Genomic DNA, 16818 nt, shown 5'->3' on the forward strand with positions numbered 1-16818 from the left:
AAATAAAATAAATAAAAAGCAGCTGGCATATTTATTACGAGAAGCCTTTATTGTAATTTTTGGAATCCAGTGACACCGACACGAGAAAATGGTCCCGTCCCTCCCTCCCTGTTTACATACACAACCTGAGAGGGAGGGGCTGCGGGTGGGCCGTACCATGATCCCGCTTGTAGTCTTAAATTACACAAAGATAATAACAAAAGACACATCCAGGTGCATTTCCATAGACGCGCAACATGCATTCAAAAGGGAATTTCAGGGAATACAGTGACTCTTGGTTCACTTATCAAAAGGATGACAAACTAATGAATTAAAAAAAAAAACAACCCTGCTGTCTATATGGCCCATGATCAATCAGTCTTTTAACTCAGGATCTGTCAATCTTCCATTTGAGGAGGAAAAAAAAAGGTACGAAAAAAAAGCCACGCTACTGATAAGAAAAAAATGTTTAAATATGGAAGTGGATAGTTCATATCATACGTTCATATTCACTTGTTTTTTTGTTTTTTTTTGCTTTTTAATTAATGATACACTTTGATGAGAATACAACAGTCTGACTAAAAAAAAAAAAAAAAAAAATCAGATCTAGGTCAAACTAGGCTTTCCCAATGAACGTCTTTCTCCCTGCTGTACCTAAAGAAAAAATATCTAAGTTCCAGTCAAGCAGCTCATTAGGCCATTGGTCCATTTAGGAGTGTTTCAGGTTCAGTCCTCTTCGCTGCCGCTGGCCGAATGCTCCTGAAAAAAGAAAAAAAAAAAAATCACAAATTATTATTATTATTTTTAAATGAGGAGCTACATTAAATGCTGTAAAGAACACAGACACCAGAAATGCTTCAGGACACACTTCTTCAGCAATTCAGTAGTTCACTATTCATTCTCCAGCAAAGCAAGGCTTTTCATACAATTCTACATTGGCATGGAATAGGTTTAGAAAGTTTGGCAATTTTCTGTTCCATTATGACTGGACCCAACACTCAAAACAAGATCCATAGAGGCATGCTTGCATGAGTTTGAAATAGAAGAATTTGAGAACCCTGCAATCAAGTCCATCAAACACCTCTGGGAGAAAACAGAGATTGAGTGACCGAGGGGGCATTGTGCTCCAGCACCTTTTACAATGTCTAACTAACAACACTGGCTCATTTGCATACCGAAGGGTGATTGGAAGTCTCAGCTTGATTCTACCTTTAGGTACGACGAGGAAACTGGAAGTTTAAGTAAGCCATTTTAAACTAAAAAGTAAAACCTTTCTGTAGGTTAACGCTGCTGTGTCAATGCGCCGGTTCCACATACTGTCCTGAATTCCTTGTTTATCAAAGCACTACTTAAGTGAGAGGTCAACCTTTGGTTTTTGTCCGCGGTACGTTGCAGTTGTACATGAACATCTCTCACCTCTTCCTGTTCATCCTCACTGTCGTCGTCGCTCACCACGGGTTTAGCTCGCATGCCACGGCCCCTCCGTCGCTGTCCTTTCCCACTACGATCCCCCTTTTCTTTTCGGCTCAGTTTAATCTTCACCTTAACAGAACGGGCTGGGAGGGAGCACATCTTGTCATGACCTCGGAGCATTTGTAAACATCATTTTGTACAAAGCATTTTCTGTTCATGATCCTTACATTCAGACTCAGAACCTTCGTCAAGCTCTTCCTCTTCTTCTTCGCTCTCCTCTCCTTCACTGTCTTCCTCCTTCTCAATCTTCTGTCTTACACTGGTGAATACTGACTGAAGCACAATGGAGTCTTCGTAGATCTGATGGTTTAAAGAAAGGGGAAAAGTTAGTCCAGACCTGTGCATTTAAAATATACATTAGTGCCCTTGACTTGATTAGTTACATTAATGTGCACGTCTGTGTTTTCATTTATTATGCATTAAGACTGTTTTCCCATTCAATGAACTGCTTGAAGTGCATGGGCAACTGTTGCTCTCTCTCTCTTTTTTAAATATTTATTTATTTTTTACACCTCACCAAATTTTAGGTAGCTACACTGGAAAAAAACCCGCAAGTTGGGGCACTCATAGTAAAGACACCTCGTATTTGTAAAAAGGAGCTGAAGTTGACACCAACCAGAGATCCTTCGAGGTTAAAAGTCTGAGCGTTCTGACACAAGAGCATCACATCCTTCTCAAGGTCATTCAAGCTGCGGTACTTATGGCTGCGGATCCTCTCCTGATAGAAGGAGCAGTGAAAGTCAGATATGGATTGGCATGAGAAAATGAAATTAACACATCAGAGCACAGACCTTGATCTTCCTGAAGTCGACTGGTTTGCGGATAAGCTCATAGTACTCTGGAAGCTCCTTGCGGGAAGGCAGCTGGATGAAGACCTCACTCAGCTGTCGTCCATTACTACTGAGGTGATAAAAGAATGTGCATCAATTAGTACTGACAACTAAGGCTATATTCACATTGCTTCACATGCACTTAGCAAACTTGTCAGCAAACCTCTACACCAGCCCGACAGCAATGAAGGTAAATTAATTTCATTCAAGAATTATGTTAACCTACATTGGGATTTTGCTCACGTAGGAGAGAGTAAATTTTGAATAGCTGTCCACTGTGGTGACCACTGTCCCGAAAAGGGTTAAACCTGTGGCTTAGCGCTGCATCAAGTGTGAAATGCCGGGCAATAAATATGTTTCCAGTCCCACCGAGATGTATTGCATCCTATTTCATACTCTCAGGACTAGTTGCATACACCCCGTTTACGGTATTACTCTCTCATCGCACCCAAAGTGCTGTAGCAAACGTTTTGACGGTTTAAAAGTCTCATTGGGCAACCACGGCCTGCAGCAATAAATACATTCCACCCCCGTGTGTTGTCTCAGCACATACACGTTTTATACACAGTGGCCAGAAACCAGACCGCCGTGACCATAGTGTAAACATAGCCTAAATCCCAAAATAAAATTGTTGTCATATGAGTTGTTTGCCAACCCCAAAATTGAGTGAGCTCACCCATCCTTGTATTTGATGACGGCATCAACTATCTTCTTCATCTTCTTGGTGAGGGACAGAGGGTTAGGAGAGAGTTTCTCAGCAGGTGGCCGACCACGTTTCTTTGCTTTCTTCACGTCGTCGTCCTTGTCTCGTCCTCGCCCGCTGCTGGAGCTCGGTGTAGCGGGCCCGCCGTCATGGTCGCGGTCACGCTTGCGCTTTCTGGTTGTTTTTTTATGGCGCACTTCCTCCTCGATGTCTTCCAGATTTCCCTCCTCTATGGCCTATTGAAAAGAGAAGATGAGCGAGTTGAAGCGGGACAAAAGCGCAGCTGTTGTTTGAAATACCCGTTTCATCGTGACAGACCTTCAACCACTGTTTCTCAGTGAGTGAGTCGCTGTAGTCCACCTCCTTCCGCTGGCGGGATCCTCGGCCAAACATCTTCTCCTCTTCTTCCTCGCAGGTAAGCCTCTCAACCTCAGCATCATCTTTCAAAATCCAGCTGGGGAGATCATCCTCTTCCATCAGACGAGGTTTTCTCTTGGGGTTGCGGGCGTCCTCACGGCGTCTGTCGAGATCCATGCGCTGAACACGACAGCAACGCAGATGTTTAGTGCACTTAGATTACTCAATGATAATCTATCCCTTGACTGAAAGTGGAGTGAGATTAACCATGAACTGTTCAAACTCTTCTTCACTTCTGGCAATCATCTGATTGACTGTCTCATCATCAGGCACTTCGTCTTCCTCCTGCAGAGAGATGAGACAGTGGGAGTGAGACAAGGAAACGGGTGAGAATATTGGGGTACCTCAAAGCCACCTCTCTCATCTAGAGATTAACTTCTGCAAAGGAGAAAAAAATCCTTAAGCGCCTGTTGTTATATTGAGAAAGCATTGACAATTGCATGTAGTGTGTTTGGGCCAATTAATGCAATTCGAAAAATTTATTTTTGAAATAAGCCAAACAAAAATTAAGGGACAGCAGAAAGAGGGGAAAAATGTAGAAGATCAAGTGTTGTATTAACTATTATATTAAACATCAGTGAAGAAGCAGAAATACAAAAGAGAAAAGGAAGAGTCCAGATTGATGAAATCCTGAAAAAAGAGGAAGAGAAATAGGGGGAAGAAAAAAAACGAAGGAGAGAATGAAGATGTGGGAACAGCGCACAGGCAGATGTGGGTGGGTGGGCAATGTGGGAATGTTCTGATCACACCCACCCACGCCCCCCTAGTGCGGCAGCCTCCACGAGCCCCGACCTCGTCCTGTTCCTCGTGCTCCAGAATGGCCTGTAAGAAGGCCCGACGCTCACAGCCTGATGACTTCTGGTCAAACATGCCCGCCTGGATGACCTTCTGGTCCACGTTCAGTTTGTACTTGGCTGCCGCAAGAATCTTCTCCTCCACGCTGTTGACAGTGCAGAGCCGAAGCACGCGCACCTCATTCTGCTGACCGATACGATGGGCCCTGTCCTGGGCTTGCAGGTCCTGCAAAATAAATGGAAAATTAGCAGGTTTCAACAGTGCCATGAAAAAGCATTTAAGGGAAAACAATCCAAACATATCTGGGTCTATGTCAAAAAGTAAATTCCCCCTGAACCTAGTAAATGCTTGTGCAACTATTGGCAGCAAGAAGTGAAAACAAGCATTCAGGAAAGCAGTGCCACGCAATCACAATGGCACCACCATTGATTGTAGGCAGCATTTTCTTTTCATCAAATACTGTCATTTTTATGCCATATGCTACAGGCCACAAAAAAGTACTTCTTGCCACCCACAGAATTTTTTTTCAACTTCAATCAACTTCAAGACCGCTTGTTTTCAGTCATATATCAGTACTATTAACAACCCAACAAAATTGATCGGACATTACCTGATGGGGGTTCCAGTCACTGTCAAAGATCACAACAGTGTCAGCAGACTGCAGGTTGAGTCCCAAGCCTCCTGCTCGGGTACTGAGCAGAAACACAAAGTACTCAGAAGCTGGGTCATTGAAGGTTTTCAACAGCATCCCACGGTCCTCTGCCTTTGTGGTCCCTAAGAAAAGGACATTCAAAAAAAAACTTTGATATAGCGTAGAGGACTAGCATTTCTAAATTTAACATGCTCAGTTTGGAATTGGGGCAGAAATGCCTCACAGTCAACAGGTTCTGGGTTTGGTTAGCAACTTCTTTTGTGGAGCTGCACCTGTGCTTGTGTTTTTTTTTTAAGATAGATACCTTCTCCCAAATTCACAAAACATTCATGTTATTTGAAGACTCTAAATTGTCCTGGGGTGTGAATAGGTGTTTATGTGTCATGCGATTGACTTCCGACCAATCCAGGGTGTACCCCAACGCTAGCCCAACAGTCAGCAGGGATAATGTGAAAAATAGTGGGCCATTCAAAGTAATTACATAACTGATTACTTCTTTACTTGAAACGTTAACACTTTTCATAGTTACACTGAGTTTTAATTTCTTGCTTCTGCATGCTCTCCATATATATATGTTCTATATTAGAAGCATCTATATTGATGATGATGAATGAAAAAATACCTGATAAACTTATGTGCCATGTTTTAAATGATACTGAGATAGATTTTAGGCTTTGATAACATTCGTAGCTAAATAGATAAAATGGAAGAACAACATTTGCACTTTGGTAGTCAACCATTATAAATGCGTTGTGACCCATTTTCTTTGTTGTTAAAGAAAAGAGTGTCTCACCATCTAGGCGCAGGTACTTGAAGTTGCGGTAAGCAAAGTAGTCTTCCATGATGGTCATAAGTGAGGTCATTTGACAGAAGAGGAGCACTTTGTGGTTGGTGGCCCTTAGCTTGGGCAGGATACGATCCAGCAGCTCAAATTTCCCAGAGGAGCGGTACAAGTCAGGACTGGACATACAGACAGAAGATTATAATCAACAATGCGGCAATGTGGTTGACACAGTATTTCTAAAGGACCACAATGCCGGCATGTAGATAAAGTAAAAGCCCAGTTTATGTTATACCTACCCACTCACTATTCCGCCAGAATAACCCAGATGTTCAGAGAAAGACTCCTGTAAAAACAGATCATTTATCATTTTATCTTCATCACATGTATTCATCTGTAAATTATTTCTACAGCAATCTCACATTAAATTTACCCCCCCCCCATCCCCTCCAAAATTGTACCTCAATGTGTTGGAACATGTAGGGGTGATTGCAAATCTTTCTCAGCTGCATAATCGTGTTCATCAGAGTCTTTGTGCCACCTTTACCCTGGATGGAGGAAAACAATGGGGCATACAGCTGTCAACTGCCATTTTTTAGACTATAGCGGTATCGATACCGCAATGTTTAACATGTACCTAAAGAAATGACATTTCTATTATCTAATGAAAGAAGAACATTTTTTCCATGCGGAAAAATAAGCAAGCTCAATGTGTTCTTAGCAAATTAATTGTAATTCCCTTAAATAATGTCCAACTATTGGGTGGCGATGCGCATTTAAGTTTGCATTTGACTAGTCGAATACAGATAAAAGCATACAATTCCAAAAGAAAATGATTGCATGTCTTTGCGATATGCATATTGCATTGGCCATTAGAGCAATATCGATATTTTTTCGATATATTATGCAGCCCTAGTTTCCGCCATTGTATTTAAAATCACTTTCGTTTATTTACCTTCTTATCTTTCTCTGATCCATCTGTGAGCAAGACCCCCTTTGCCTGCATGTGTCTATACAACACTCTCTGAAGGGCGGACATGTCACATTTGATCACATACTCCACCTAGGAACACAAAACAAAAGGGTTAAATTTTAATCAGGGAACTTCAACTTCAGTGTGTGAGAGCCAGAGAAATGCTTTCATTCTAATTTAAAACACTGTGAAATAACATGCGTGGGCGGAAAACGTTTTTCTATTCACTCAACGGCCATTTTATTAACAAACGGAAGGAGCCAAACCTTCTCTGGCAGCTGGGCCTCGACCTCCTTTTTGAGCCGACGAAGTAAGAAAGGCCGCAGCACCTTGTGTAGACGTCGAATGATGAGAATGGTCTCTTCTTCATTGAGGTCAACCTTGAGGGTGAAACAGGGTGTAGGGACGGGAGGATGATGAGACTTTTTCAAAATAACGAAAGATGGATTCAGTGGTTATTTAAGTGTACAATATCAATCTGTCAAGCCTCTTTGTTGACACACAGTTGAGGTCACTGGATAGTGCATACAGCAGGTCAATTTACAATGCGCCTAAAAGGAGTATCAGTTTGAATGCTTCTCCATTTTCTGCAAAGTACTACAATCTATAATCTACAATAATGTCTAAAAAAAAAAAATGCTTACTTTCTCTCCAGTCATAGCGAATGGGGCGTTGAACCACTGTTCAAAGGTGCTGCAGCTCTTGAAAATGGTGGGCAGGAGGAAGTTAAGTAGGGCCCAGAGCTCAGGGAGCTTGTTCTGCAGAGGGGTGCCTGTGAGCAGCAACCGCCGCGGGGCCAGGTAGTGCGTGTTCAACACCTGGGTCAGCTTACAGTGGTGGTTCTTCATTCGATGGCCCTCATCCACTATCATATACTTCCAACGAAGCTTTTGGAGGACATTATAGAATTGTAACAAATGAAGCCAAGTTCAAAGTTCATGGTTTCGACTTGACAATGGACACATACCTTTGCTAGCACCTGCTTATCTTTGATGATGTACTCGTATGTGGTGAGCAGCACATTGAATTTGCCACTGCGCAAGATGGGAACGAATGCACGACGAGCAGCTGGAGAGCCCTGAAAAAATTAGCAGAATTTTTTTTTGCTAAGAAGTCCTAATGAGCTGATATTTACACATGTAGTGTGAATGGTATGTCACCATTGGAGCTTGATAAAATCATTGAAAAACTGACCTTGTAGGAGACCTTCACAACAGATGGCGCCCACTTATCAAACTCATACACCCAGTTCGACAGTGTTCTATGAAGCAATATAGAAGTTTGGATTAGGAATGATGCTGACTCCTGGTGAATTGATAAGTGTATTAAAATTACAACTCGTTGGCTTTTGATATGACCAGAGACTGACAAATATTCGGCTATTTTTCCGGTGTCTATTGTATATAGTGTTTTGTGTTAAATTATTGATTTCACTTGTTGCATTATGGCTATTTTGTTGTTGTATGTAAAGTGCTTTGTTACAGCTGTAGCTGTTGTGAAATGTGCGATATAAATACAATTGTATTGTATTTGAGCTCCTTTTTTAAAAATGTATAACACGGGGATCTTTTATACAGTATCGCAAGCTTTACATATATTGCCAACCTCCCCACAATATTGTCTTAATTATCACATCGCGAGGTTCATATTGTGATATTATCGTATCGTGACGTTTGGATTGGATATAGTGACATCCCTGGTAAATACACATCATTGCAATGATCAACAATGACAATTTCTGGACTCACGAGAGTGGTACGATGATGAGGAAAGGCCCATTTATGCGCTTGTATTCCATGAGGTAGGTAATCAGGGCAATGGTCTGGATAGTTTTCCCCAGACCCATCTCATCAGCCAGGATGCCATTCAAGTTGTTGTTGTAAAGTGACACCAGCCACTCTAGCCCTTTGATCTAGATATCAAACGGTAAGTCAGGCTTATTCTGTCAATGAAAGAAATTAGCTCATTTGTTTTTTTTTCAACACTTGATTGTGTACCTGGTATTGTTTGAGCTGCCCGTTGACCAACAGTGTTGACTGCCTGTCCACTTTCTCAGTGACTGCATGAGCCACAGCATAGTAGGACTGCAGGCCTCGGTTGAAAGATGCACTTCCGTACTCATCATCCACATCCTGCTTGGCATGCCTTAGGCAAATAAAAACCAAGTTAGTCATGAGGTAGAATGAAAGGTAGAATTGTATGAAATGTATGTAATCAAATTGGTGTGCTTCACCGGGTAGTATAGATGTTTGGGATGCAGACTGCAGTGGCCAATTGTGCATACAGAAACGTAAAGCAATTTATTCAAAAATTCACTACATTTTTTGAATGGCATATGATTTAGTTTTGGCCTCCAATAATTAGCCTACCACAGCAAGATTAAGACGGACTATCAGACATTTGATTTGGACTTCTATTGTAATTTGTGAAGGAGACATTTCCAAGGGTAATGATGGTGTCTTACTCGATGATGTGCCGAACATCCACTTCAGATACGTCTTCGCTGTCTGGGTCTGGGATCTTCTTTTTCTCCTCATTCTGAGATGCAGAAGAATGATGTTTCTCATCCTCGTCCTTCACACAAAAGTGTGAGATGAGGTCAGGGAAAGCAAAATAAAGCACCAATCTGCTGTGGTTAAGAAGAATAACTTGGGTAGCGTACCTCTTCTTCCTCCTCCTCTTCAGAGCCACTGTCTTCACTGTCTGAACGTGGTGCTACTTCATACCTACAAAAAGCCACATTACCCAAGAAATAAATAGCTTATTCTCACTAGGGAGTCTATAATTTGAAACAAAAATACTTTATCATTATGACAAAATACAAATATGCAGAATACAATAGCGTATATCAAATAATATGTATTTATAAGTGAAGCAGCCTTCGGGCATTGCACTGACCCAGGGTTCATTTCAAGCCAAGTTTCCAGCTGACCCGCCTTAGGTGCATCAACCCCAGTCAAGATTTTCCCACTGTCCACATGGATGACCTTCACTGGGAGGTCACTCATTTGACTGGTCTCATCCAACGGCTGGGGAAAAAAGACAAAAGTACCACAATTGTACAAATGTAGTCTGCGAATTATAACCCGACTGCTCTTATTACATGATTTATTGGCATATTTATGCAAGTGAACATGGATTGTCTCAAATTAGTTTGTTTGCCATAAGGCATCAAGGAGGTACACAGAGCAAAAGGGGTTGTCACAAATCTAACCACATCCTATTTAAAGGCAAGAGGAGTTAAACCATGGCTTATTGCTATTTCGATGACAGATTTCAATCGTCAATGTCATATCTCACCTCTCCATCAGGTCCAAGAGCAGCAGCACCACCTTCTGCAGGCTCTGGCTTCTGAAATCATTGAAAGACACAAAACAATGATGAACACTTTATACAAAAACATATCGTCTTAATTTACGCTGAATGTACAATCACCTTCTTTTTCTTCTTCTTTTTCTTCTCCTTGAGAGCTTGTGCAGCTTTGTGGGCTCGCACCAACTCAGTGAGGTTGGCCACATATTCATCTGTCTGCTGCAAGAGGTAGGCCAGACGCTTATCTTTCTTCTGGTCAATGAGTTTACGATAGCCCTCCTCATCTTCAGCCTGATAGATGAAAACATTACATACGGTGATGGACCGGTAATGCACTCACTGGAATTCATTGTAAATACGTATTTATTTGAACGCAAAAATTTTTTCGAGAGACATCGCACCATCAGCCTCCGCATTCTCTCTTTTTCAATGCGCTCATTTTCTTTCTTCTGCTCACGCTCAGTGTTTGCGTGGTAGGTGGCGATCGCTTTGGTGGCCTTCTGGATCTTTGCTGAGATGGATCGATGGTACTCCTTAAAGTCTTTAGCGTGCTGCAGGATGCTGTTGAGGTATTCCTATGAATGGTAGACAAGACCGGAAACTTTGATTTAATCTGTATTCTCTTGCCAATCCTTTAAAGTGATTTAGAACATGGTACGTGTAAAGCAGACACCAGTGGATGAACACCACCTAAAGATGGAAAGGAAAAGCCTCCACATGACTTTTTCCTTCACCTGTGAGGGTCACTGCATACCTGGTGTTTCTGTCGACGTTTTCGTTCTTGTTCAATCTTCTGTTGTTTTTCAAGCTTCTCGGTGATTCGGGCCTCACGCAAAGACTGGCGTTTGCTGCGCTTGTAGGCCTTGGCATTAAGAGCAGTTTCTAGAGCAGTGTCGCGACGCATGCACACCACCACCTCTTGCCGTAGCTGAAGGAGAACAAAATATAAATAAAACATAAAATATTTAGATGCAAAACAAACATGAAAGTGGATTTAGCTTATCAGTCAAGTAGGGTCTAACAAGTTTAGCTCGTCAGCATGTATACCTGTCTCTGAAAGTTAAGTAGCCTCAGGGCTTTGAGCTCAATGGTCGCTTTGGTACGTAGGTCACCAGCAAGGGAGCCAGGTAGGTTCTCCAGCTCCTGAATACGGTGAGCAATGCGGGCTTGTAGCCTGCCAAACAAGGAACAGGAACACCGTTTAGAATATATAGTATAGTAATCGCAAATATTGAATTTCTAAAACAGTGAATGTGATGATGTCTCGTAGCAAAGAAACACTTAGTTTAACAGAGAGCAACTGTTTTCACCTGTACTCCCTCTCCTGGAGGATTTCCACTGGGTCCAGCCCTCTGGGTTTTTGGATAGGTGTTATGCGATTCTGTTTCTGGTGAAGCGTCATGGGAGGGGGCTGTGCAGGCTGACCTGGAGACTGCGTCTGAGGGGGCATTACTGGTGAGGCAGCAGGTGGCACAGAGGGAGGAGCAGGAGACGGTCTGCCTGTGGGTTGAGGAGGAATCAACTTCTGAGGAGGATTGGATGGTGCGGCGGCATTCACCATTGGTCCTATAAGAGAGGGACCAGATGGGATTTGTATGCAAGGCAGGGTTAAAACACAAATATCTGAAGTAACTAGGCTGCTTTAATTGGTCAGTGTGATTCCCAACATTTTTTTTTTTAAATTGAAACTGCTGCCAGGGGTCTTATAATGTCTGACATACTTTGGCCGAAAATACCCCAAGAATCAGGAACTACAGAGCATACTTATCCTCTAAATGAAAACTCAAATGAATTTCAAAGAAAAATTTACCACACATAAACACTAAGTCCAAGCATTGACTGCATTTTCACTTGAGGCCCTTTTATCAACAGACCGCTGAATTGTACTTGACAATGGACTATATGCATGGCAGCTCGTGACATATTCCTGGTGGAAAGATTCGGAGGCATATGAGCTTACGGTTTCTGTTTATAAAAAGTTACTGGGATGCCATCTGGGGAAAACTAACTAACTAAATAATACAAACTGTACCTTCAGGCCATGACTTAGGAGGTCCATTGGCAGGTTGGCCTTGCATGCCTGGAGGAACGCCTGCTGGTCCAGGGGGTGGCATATTGGGACCAACCATGCCTGAAAGCATAGAAGTCAAACAGTTAAATATCAAAACAATGGGCAAGCTCTGTTCATTTACAACGCAAATGCTTTTAGGTACTGCAGCATATAACAAAAAAAAAATTACTTATAAAATGTTTCTCGCATCTTTCCTCTACTCACCATGAGGTCTGTTGTAATTGGCCTGAGCTGGTCCTGGCCCCGGTCCGCCTACAGGACCGGCAGAAGGGGGCATGTTGGGCATGGGCTGTTGCTGCATCCCTGGCATGGGCCTCTTCCCTTGCACGGCCATCTGCAAGTGGTCCGGCAAGGGCTGACTGCGTGCAAGCATCTTGTAGGCCATAATCTGAGCCCTGAGTTGGTGCAACTGATTCTGGTTGAAAGGCGTGGGTCCAACTGAACCCCCCGGTCCACCTACAGCACCACCTGGGCCACCTGGACCTGGTGGACCCCCACGGTTTGGCTGTCCCATTCCCTGATTAGGGTCCCCTGTACCCTCCATTGGGCCAGCCCCTGGACCAGATGGCCCACCGGGCATCATGGAGCCAGACGGAGGGCCATTAGCCGGGACTGGGCTTGGTGCATGCTCTGAGCCTCCCAACGGAGAGGGATAACCTTGGGAGCAAGAATGCAGGGATTAGACTCACTTTGAAGTACCCTTTTTTGGACCAGGGATTTGATATGTTCAGGAGCTGGCTAATAAGACAGAACACCTACAAGAAAAAAGTTTCACCTGGATTGTTAAATTAGTAGAAATAAAGCAGTGGTACCGATTAAAACAGATGCACTTCCTTTGTTTTGCAAAACAATATGACATTACTTTGTAAGATTTCTCTCTCAGGAGCTACGTACTTCATGTTATACTGTATATAAATCTCCATTCACACATTTACAATTGCGTTAATATAACAATAGTGTCCCTTTTAGTTTGTCTCTCAGTCTTCTTGTTTACCAACTATCATTTTTGTTGGCTGAAAATTAACGCTGGCCCTCTTGTTGCCTTCAGGTAAGAGATCTGGTCAGGCTGCCAAATTTACAACACAAGAGGAAAAACCGGCTAGATGTGTTCTTGATGTCTCGCTGGCTCACTCACTCACCTTTGCTTTTACTGTCTGGATGACTGGCTTGTCTGTTATAACTATGTACTGTGCATGTGTTCAGGGATAAACTATTTCCATAACGTTTTTACCATCTAATTTGCCGTTCCACAGATTGTAAACTGGATAAACCTATTTCAAAAGCGTTTTACCATCTCATCTCGCACTCCACCGATTGTAAATTGACAATTCAGTCAAACTAGAAACCCCAAAGTCCATATGATATACAAGATGAATCAGGTGGTCCTCACTAATGTAGTTCATCACGGGTAGTTCCATTTTGTTCAGTGCATAAGTCATGCAGAGGACAATTATTTATTTACATCACAACATGGAAATCGGCTCAAAGGTGTGAGCTACCAATATCGGCATTGAGTTGCAAGCAACATAACATTTCAAAGAACAGGTGAGTCTCACTCATTCGATGCAACAATTCCATAAAGTGTATATTTAAGGCTATGGGATAATAGATTTAGCAAATTATGAGAACAACAATCTTTAAATTTGAAAACAATTAACCAAACTTGTTTTCCTTCCTGATTTTCTGTCAACTAAGACCAATTAATGTTTTTGTGACCTCTTGAATTTGATCCAATTTATAATCACTACTAATGGAATACCGTGTCTCCTACTAGTAAAAAAAAAAGCACCATTTTATTTTACTTAATGTGCTGTAACTTGGCACAACGCTGTGACTAAGAGCCCCCCCCAAAAGGATTGCAGCATATTACACTCAAGACAATTGATTCTATCTAGACTCCTGAGAGTTGAACCTCCCATTGCATTGAGGGTTCGTCAAAAGTCAGCTGAATTCACAGACACCTTTGTGGGCTTGTGATGCAATACCTTGGGAATGTTGGTCCATGGGGCTTGGAGGAGGCCCCATCCCACTATGCCCTCCTGGTCTCATGCCCATGCCCTTCATTTGACTGTATCGAGGGTCGTCGGGCATGCCCTTTTCATGCATGGCATCCATTGGCTGAATAGAAGGGACACAACTATTACACAGTGGACTAAAAGACTGACTGATTTATTCTTAACTATATTCTGGTCACTGTACCCTAATAAAAGTATTGTATTTAAAAAAAAAACTATAGCATTGTAAGCAAGTAAAATTACAACAATGGAGAATATATTTTATATTCATCTACCCATAACTCAATTTATTTAACATCCACAAATGTTAATCTGGGATGACAGTGAAATAGCAAAGGCTTTTTGGAAATGCTACAGACTTCCGAATCATAATTTTTAAAATATTGACTGAATATTAACAACAAACAAAAGAATTGAAAAAGCGAAATAACTTATGTACTTTGTGCATCGGGTGCATGTTTTCCTGAGGATATCCTGAGGGTCCCTGTGGTGGGTGTGGGTGTCCAGATCCAGGAGGTCCTGGACTGGGCCCCATCATACTATGGGCAGAGCCAGGAGAAGGACCTGGACTCGGGCCCACCATACCACCTGGAGATAGCCCTGGGCCTGGGGAGGGACCGGGCCGAGGTGTCCCTCCCATTGGGGGGTCAGGAGTGGCCATCTCTCAGGGGAGAGTGGGGATGTGAGGCAACAACAAGGACCCCTATGAAAACCGATAAAATAAAAAAAGTAACAGTGAAGAGAGAATGTCTTAAACACCCATTAAAAATGCTCTTGTATTCTTTCAATATGACACGACAGGGTTCCCACAGCTTAAGGCAAGTTAAATTCAATACTTTTTAATTCTATTTGAGATAAAATTTAGAGACCAACTTCTCAATGTTCCCAATGTCCCATGTTCTACAATGTTGCTCGAGTCTCTAAATGACATGCATCTACTCTTAAGAGTCACAATTAAAAGCATAGCACTGTTTTGTTCGCTCCACGATTCGTGATTGCATGATATTAACACAAGAGGAATGCCATTATTTTTTTTAAAGAATGTTTATTCATCTTGAGGTTTGAGACAATTTATAAACATAATATCCCACTCATTTTCAGGCATTATTCTTTTTTTATTTGCATTTATTGCAACACTTCCCTGTTCATTACAATATGGAATGAGATATGTAATTGCTTAATTCTTTGTGTATCATTGTAAAATGATATTGCCTGAAATAAATGTATTAAAAAATACTTGTTTTAACATTTTTTAAGAGTTTTAAAAGCGTGATTTATGACATTTTAAGATCTTGTTTTTAGATTCATGGATCCAATGCCTTTTAAGACTTTCAGGATCCACAGGAACCTTGCATAAAAAAAATAGAAAAGGCCAGTAATTTTTTTGGGGTGATTCATATAAAAAAAACAAAGACGTTACATTATCATTAATTAAAAAAATTATATATATATATATATATATATATATATATATATATATATATATATATATACACACACACACATTTTAGAGGCACCTTTCTCAGGACCCAACTTATGTCAAAAAGTAAGCTAGTGCGTTATCTGCATACACTGTTCACAGACGTCTATAATTGTACACCAGGAGGCAACTGACCCACCAAAAATAAATATTCTAAAGCATAACACATATAGCTCATATTCCAAAGTAATACGACGTTCTCATAACTTAAGAAAACGATGTTATTGTTTGTTTCATATCTTACATAGTAGGTCAAACTCCCTTTAAACAAGAGTCAGTTCGGTTTCAGCGATACTGAGCGACAGTTTAGACGTTAGACGCGAGACAGATAAATCCACACTTTTAACTATTTAGTAATTCACTGTCTATACGTACATGTTTATAACCGTTACGGTATATATTCATCTCGAAATTATTGTCATATTTAGCTAAGCTAACGTCAGCCGGGCCTAGCTTGTTTCATTGTCAAACGTTACTTTGTGTCGATTCATAGAATTGTTCGTCTATAGCACTAAGTTTATTATTAACTGTTTGAATAATGCAACCATTGGCGTCACATACGACCGTGCTTTCGATTAATTAGATCCTACACGTTAGTATTCGCGCTAAAAACAAAACAAAACAACACAAGTTATTTGATGACGGGAGCTAACAAGCTAGCGGGTTAGCCGAGTTAGCCTAGCCGGCCATGCTTTTTCAGGCCAATTAGACAGAAAAATATATTGAGACGAGCTGTTTGTTTAAACGCAGCGGCGAGCCAAAGTTTGGCGCATCCCTTGCCGCTTTCGTTGATTGATCCAAAGCGCCTCCCGTACCCTCGTCTCTGCTCCGCTCACAACACATTTCCAAATATAATTTTCATTCATTGCTCGCAGTCGCGCCACCGCCGGTTAACTGCGGTGTCCGTCTTTTCTCAAACATAACCCATCCTACAAACACCAATCCACCCTGGAACGGTCTTGTCGTTCACAACTGTCACCCCCTCAGTACAACAACAACATCGAATTGGACTTACACGAACGGTGAACAGCGGTGTTTAAAATCTTGCCGGTCACAAAGTCTCTCGGTTTTCCTCCCTGCCAGAAAACAAAGAGCGACCTACCCAGGCGTTTTTTTCCTCCCCCCCCCTCCTCGATGAGTAAAATGGAACTGCCTATAACGGCTCAACAGCGCCCTCTTCCACCGGCTCTCGCTCCCTGTGGGCCCTGTGATGGAAACAACGAACGCTCGGAATGAATGGGAGCCAGAATGAGGAAAGGTGGCACGTCCGGGAGCTTCCGCGGTCCCACGAATAACCCTTACCTGGGTCAAACTTTCTTAGCAGGAATTCAAATAAA

The 16818-nt window shown here is 42.0% G+C and overlaps 1 protein-coding gene across 4 annotated transcripts; it reads right to left on the bottom strand.

Moving 5' to 3' along the window:
• Nucleotides 1-30: 30 nt before the first annotated feature.
• On the bottom strand, nucleotides 31-16635 carry smarca4a (SWI/SNF related BAF chromatin remodeling complex subunit ATPase 4a). Of its 4 annotated transcripts, none has more exons than XM_086055412.1 (34): nucleotides 16497-16635; nucleotides 14441-14704; nucleotides 13972-14104; nucleotides 12191-12643; nucleotides 11948-12046; nucleotides 11226-11481; nucleotides 10963-11089; nucleotides 10670-10843; nucleotides 10317-10490; nucleotides 10039-10206; nucleotides 9904-9954; nucleotides 9502-9632; nucleotides 9266-9329; nucleotides 9068-9177; nucleotides 8601-8748; nucleotides 8352-8515; nucleotides 7798-7864; nucleotides 7571-7681; nucleotides 7248-7490; nucleotides 6870-6983; nucleotides 6586-6693; nucleotides 6092-6178; nucleotides 5930-5976; nucleotides 5643-5809; nucleotides 4808-4971; nucleotides 4195-4422; nucleotides 3610-3687; nucleotides 3304-3522; nucleotides 2959-3221; nucleotides 2244-2349; nucleotides 2069-2170; nucleotides 1620-1752; nucleotides 1396-1535; nucleotides 31-738 (listed from the first exon to the last, which is right to left on the bottom strand). In XM_086055412.1, exons 2-34 carry the CDS (start codon nucleotides 14660-14662, stop codon nucleotides 706-708), a joined length of 4884 nt encoding a protein of 1627 aa, XP_085911538.1. In that variant the 5' UTR covers nucleotides 14663-14704; nucleotides 16497-16635; the 3' UTR covers nucleotides 31-705. The 4 variants fall into 4 exon arrangements, with proteins under 4 accessions (XP_085911538.1, XP_085911537.1, XP_085911536.1 ...); XM_086055411.1 differs by having other exon boundaries at nucleotides 2244-2352; XM_086055410.1 differs by having other exon boundaries at nucleotides 4156-4422.
• Nucleotides 16636-16818: the final 183 nt, after the last annotated feature.

This window comes from Filicampus tigris, chromosome 16, assembly GCF_054856515.1.
Source record: "Filicampus tigris isolate MCC_2025a chromosome 16, RoL_Ftig_1.0, whole genome shotgun sequence".
NCBI lineage: Eukaryota > Metazoa > Chordata > Actinopteri > Syngnathiformes > Syngnathidae > Filicampus > Filicampus tigris.